Source organism: Hyperoodon ampullatus, assembly GCF_949752795.1.
Source record: "Hyperoodon ampullatus genome assembly, chromosome: 18".
Classification (NCBI taxonomy): Eukaryota; Metazoa; Chordata; class Mammalia; order Artiodactyla; family Ziphiidae; genus Hyperoodon; species Hyperoodon ampullatus.
Genome location: NC_136931.1, coordinates 52,118,565 through 52,124,422, shown reverse-complemented (window position 1 = coordinate 52,124,422; position 5,858 = coordinate 52,118,565). Strand labels below are relative to the sequence as shown.

At 49.4% G+C, this 5,858-nt stretch overlaps 1 protein-coding gene across 1 annotated transcript; it reads left to right on the top strand.

Moving 5' to 3' along the window:
- Positions 1–1,253: 1,253 nt before the first annotated feature.
- On the top strand, positions 1,254–5,334 carry LOC307066880 (protein FAM170A-like; the record flags this gene model as incomplete). The annotated part of the gene is given in 4 exon segments (XM_079724101.1): positions 1,254–1,323; positions 3,659–3,799; positions 4,611–5,212; positions 5,218–5,334. Coding segments are annotated over 4 exon segments (930 nt in total).
- Positions 5,335–5,858: the final 524 nt, after the last annotated feature.

Below are 5,858 nucleotides of genomic sequence, written 5' to 3'. Positions count from 1 at the left end.
GAGATATCATCTCACACCAGTCAGAATGGCCATCATCAAGAAATCTAGAAACAATAAATACTGGAGAGGGTGTGGAGAAAAGGGAACACTCTTGCACTGCTGGTGGGAATGTGAATTGGTACAGCCACTATGGAGAACAGTATGGAGGTTCCTTAAAAAACTAAAAATAGAACTACCATATGATCCAGCAATCCCACTACTAGGCATATACCCTGAGAAAACCATAATTCAAAAAGAGACATGTACCAAAATGTTCATTGCAGCTCTATTCACAATAGCCCGGAGCTGGAAACAACCTAAGTGTCCATCATTGGATGAATGGATAAAGAAGATGTGGCACATATATACAATGGAATATTACTCAGCCATAAAAAGAAACGAAACTGAGCTATTTGTAATGAGGTGGATAGACCTAGAGTCTGTCATACAGAGTGAAGTAAGTCAGAAAGAGAAAGACAAATACCGTATGCTAACATATATATATGGAATTAAAAAAAAATGTCATGAAGAACCTAGGGGTAAAACGGGAATAAAGACACAGACCTACTTGAGAATGGACTTGAGGATATGGGGAGGGGGAAGGGTAAGCTGTGACAAAACGAAAGAGAGGCATGGACATATATACACTACCAAACATAAGGTAGATAGATAGTGGGAAGCAGCCGCAGAGCACAGGGAGATCAGCTCGGTGCTGGAGGGGTGGGATGGGGAGGGTGGGAGGGAGGGAGATGCATGAGGGAAGGGATGTGGGAACTGATGTATATGTATGACTGATTCACTTTGTTATAAAGCAGAAACTAAAAAAAAAAAAAAAAAGATCTCCAATCAAAATGTTAATTTTATAATAGACATGGTATGATACAATTTATAATAGATATGGTATGAACCTTTCCCTTTCACGGGAAAGGTTCGGCTGGGAAAAAGAAATTGTTCTTGAAAATGGGGCCTGTGCTATTGCAGACACTGTGCTCAACCTAGGTCCACCGAATGCTCTGATGTCATCACTGAGGTCACAGAATTCCGCTGTGCGCCTGGCAACCTTGCAAACATAACAGCCCTGGTGAGCACTAGGCAGTACTGCTGGTTCACTAAGTGGTACAAGTTTTTCAGCCATTTAGGAGACTTGACTATTTTTATTTGTATTGAATCATTTCAACGGACTGCCCAAGAGCCAACAAGGGCCAACCTGTAGGGAAGAGGAGGAGTTGGACATCTCTTGAGGCATCTTCTAAGGGAGACTTCTAGGTGGTACGATGGAAAGGCGACAAAAGAGGAAACATCTGGAAAATGAAGAGTCCCAGGAAACTGCCGAGAACGGAGGAGGTATGTGGGGGGCAACTTGTCTGGGGCACATGGGTTTCTGCCAAACTGAACCTTCTCTAGGAAGCGGGGGACTGAGAACGTGTCACCTGTGAAGCAGGGAGCGAGAGACCTTGTCTCACTGATGCTGCCATATCTATCCGGAGGGTCCCTGTGGTGTGAGACGGCACAGAACGGCCACATGCCCCCTGGGAGATGGGAGGTCAGCTCCGCTGGTCTGAGGACTCTCTCCTGGGGCAGCCGGGCCTGGAGCTTTGTCGGACTCATAGCAGGCTGCATCCTGCTTGCACAGACCTAGAGGTGCAGCTTTTCTCAGTCCCCGATTTCTCTCTTATTCTCTTGGATCTTTCCCTGGGGTCATGAGGTGGGGGATGTGAAGGATGCAAGGATGCTGAGAGAGACCCATGAGTTGCTTGGCCTCTTTTACCAAAGTGGAAAGAGAAGCCCCATGAGTTGAAGGCCCTGTTGAAAAATATCTTGACAAGTGGAATGCACTTCGAAAGAAGATTGTTTGTCTAGGGATGGTGTCATATTGAAAGCAAGGAGGTTTTATTCCTTCAACAGGAAGAATTTCCCAAAGGAGATCAAGGGAAGGGAAGGGTTTTCCAGAGACTGAGACCGCGTGGGCGGGGGTGAGAAATGGCCTCAGGGTCCTGCGGGGAGCTCTGAGAGCCACGGGACACGGGGTGCCTGCGTGCATTAAATGGAGGCGAGTAGCTTGCCCTGGGAGAGGGGTGGTCACCCCAGAGCTCCAGCTAGAGGCCTCTGCCCCAGATTAGAGCCCAGTAGCTCCTACCAGGCCCAGGGCCCTGGAGACTGTAGGATGGGCCCTGGGAATGGAGCTCTAGACAGCAGGCAGATTTTCAGGCAGTGGCTGGGACAGGCTGGGGAAGGCAATGACTGCCCCTGACCATTCAGAATATTTTGCTCTATGTTCCTCTGTGTGTGTGTGTGTGTGTGTGTGTGTGTGTGTGTGTGTGGTAGTGCAGAGAAGAGCGGGATGAATGGGGGTAGAGTGCTTACCAGATATAAAGTCTGCGTGGTAAAGTTCTTGTCACCCTGCCTGGACCTGGCTGACACTCGGTGTATGTAAGAGTGTATACAGAATTCTTGTTAGGGGTGTTTTATGAGACAGTAACTCATACACCCATGTACACTCTGATACAGCAAAAATATCACACACCCCACATATAACTTCCTTATTAAACCACACACAGCACATGGAGGTATATACATGCATCCCTTCTGTACTACGTTCTCACACAACCCACCTGTATCACAATCCTCTCCTCCAACACCAAACGCTGGAGATGAGATATGTATATAGACACACACACTATATATATATGACACACACACACACACACACACACTATATATATATGTATCTCCTCAACAATCACACAAACACAGCTAACTTCAGCCATCTCTAAATACCTCTATAAGAACCAGTCACGTGTCATACACACCACACTTATAACACATTCTTGAGTAATGCCAGACCCGCTTTGTACAAACCACAGTAAACCACAGTCTCACTAACCCATGTCAGGGTTGCCAGAGAAAATATGGACTATCCAGTTCAATTTGAATTCCAAATAAACAACAAGTAATTTTTCAGTATCAGTATGTCCCACATATTGTATGGGCCATACTTACACTCAAAATAAGTAAGACCAAACACTGCATGGGAATACTTACACTAAAAAATTATTCTGGGTTTATCTGAAACTGAAATTTAACTGGGTGCCTTGTATTCTTGTTCGCTAAGTCTGGCAACCCTTATATACTTACCACCAGCTGATGAATTATATATTTATGTAGTTTTGTTTAGTGTGTGTCTTCCCCTACTAGAATGTGCAGCGTTACCAAAGACTACAACAATGGAAGAGTGCCGGATACACAGGAGTAGCTGCTCACTGAATCTTGGTGAATGAATGAATGAACACACACCATAAATACAAGCCACACCATGCAATAAGGAAAAGTTACATGTCCCAGAATTCCTGACTTGTGAACAGAAACCATGCACACAAGGCCACAGACACAGATAGACACATCTGCACTGTGCTCCCCACGCCAACCCCACACTCACCACAGACATAACTGATACACATCACTCACTGTTCCCACACACTCACAGTCACCACCGAGGCCTACATTACCAACAAGACAGTGAGAGAATAAGTATTGATTGGAATTAAATCCTCGAGTATCCACTGGGAACTACACTCTCAACTGTGTGTATTCACTGCACCTGACACGTGTCACACACTCAGTAAATATTTGTGGACAGAGGACTGATGAACCCACCCTGAGCCTTTCATTCCTCCCTCAGGAATCTCGAAGTCACAAGAGGATCTCCCTCGGCTTGGATCCACTGTGGTGGCCCAAGCCTGCAGCCCAGGGGCAGGGGAGGTCTCCTCTGCCTCTAAATACTTCTTCTGTACTTCTACTCCGCGCAAGCTCATCTACGCTGGTAAGGGCGCGGGGCTCCTCAGTTGAGGGGGTGCTTGGCTGTGAGGCAGGAGGCACACAGATCCCAGGGAGGCTGAGAGGAAACCCAGGGTCATCAGAGGTGATGAGGGCTCTGTGGAAGAGCCTGGGCAGGATGGCTGAGCTGTTACGAGGGCGTGGATGCCAGCTGAGTCTGGGTGTGTGTGTGTGTGAATACTGCTACTACCATGGTGGGGAAGTCAAGGAGCAGGGGCCGGAAAGGTCTGGGCTTGAGGTGGAGGGAAGAGGGACCAGATTAAGCATCTTCAGAGGAAAATGTAGGCTTTGTCTTTGCCTTTGCTTCCAGAGAAGGACAGAGTTCTGCATCATAGACCTCCAGCCTCAGAGCAGGACCATCCAGCTCAGGTCCACACAGCACACACACACATGCGCCCTCCAGGCACAGCCCTTCTCAGTGCACACATACACCCCAAGCACGTGACCCACAGTGCGCTTCTCCTGCACCACAGCCCCATTCCACAAGGAATGCACCACCGAGATTCCCAAACTCACACTCCTCGTCGTACACGCATCCAGCCGCATCGCTCACATACCACAGCCCTCACCACCATACTCCACACCCCTGTATACAGACACCGCTCCAGTATCCCCCCACATGCAGATGAAAAGCCCACTGATGACACCAGATACACCACTCCGTCCTACGGCCAACAGACACGAAGCTCACGACATAGCTATGTCATGCAAATGTCCCTCTCTCGTCTACCACACCTGCTCCCTCAGCTTCCGGCATGGCCCACGCATGTTATTATGATTTTAATTTCCTTTTTCAGGAATCCGGAGATTTCATCGAGACACTGCCCAGCCTAGAGCATCCCTAGCCCAGGATCAGGAAGAAGGAGAGACCGCTTCCCCATCACACTGTGTCTCCTCCTCACCCTCTTCACCCTGTAAGAACTATCTGCACCCAGACAAAGAGGAAAGGGGCATGAAAATATACTACATGCAGGTACAAGTGAACAAGGGTGTCGCTGTCTCCTGGAAGACAAAGAAACCCTTGGAGTTGCCTGAAAAGCAGCTGAGGATAGAAGAAGTGACCCTTCCTGAGGATGTGTGCACAGTAGCCACTGACCCCTCTTCTGATGTGTGCACTGAAAGCCTCCTGTCTGACAGTGAGCCCACTGGGGAGGAGAAAGAGGATGAGGAAAGGGCAGAGCCAGGCAGCCCATCAGGGTCACCTGCCGTCGAGGAGAGACCCAGCGCCAAGACACCGGACTGGATGGTGACCATGGAGACCGGCTTCAGGTGCATGGCTTGCTGCCGCGTCTTCCCCACCTTGGAGATCCTCCAGCAGCACGTGAAGTTCGGCGTCCTGGAGGGCTTCAGCTGCCGTGTCTTTCATCTCACCATGGCCAAGCTGATGGGCAATGTGGAATCCAGAGCACCCCCGAGGAAGAGGAGGAGGAGGAGGAGGAGGAAGAGAAGCAAGAAGAAAAGGAGAATGAGGGAGAGCAGCCCACGGGGGAAGGCCCCAGCCCGAAGAGACCCCGCAGGTAGGGTCTTTTCTCTCTTTTGATTTCCACACAGCAACTGAGATTCATGGGACAGAAGTCCTGGAAGACGGTGTGGCCGTCCCTTGGAAGAGATAAGGCTTGAGGCTGGCAGTCTTCTGAGCCTATGTCACGAGGGCCCAGAGGAGTCTAAGGGAAGGGGCCGCACACATGTGCTGGTTGACCTAATGGCTCTGCAGTTGCATCAGCTTGGGACACACCCAGCACTACCAAAGGAATTGAGCTCTGTTGACTTCAACAAGAAGGTGGAGCTTTTTCCTAGGAGTTTTCTCAGGGTCTGCACGATGGACCTCAACTCTTAGAGGACGTACTGCCAGCAGCTCCTTCTCGGCAGAGAGAGCCAGGAGTGGTCTGAAGAGAGGACAGGGGCCCTTGCAGGACCAGAACTTTGAGGTCTGAGAGCCTTGGGCCTGAGCTGACATCTCACCCTGACCACTGTACCTAGCCTTCTGTGACAAAGGGGAATATGAAAGAGAGTCACGTGGAAATGAGGTCCCCCGAGATATGGAA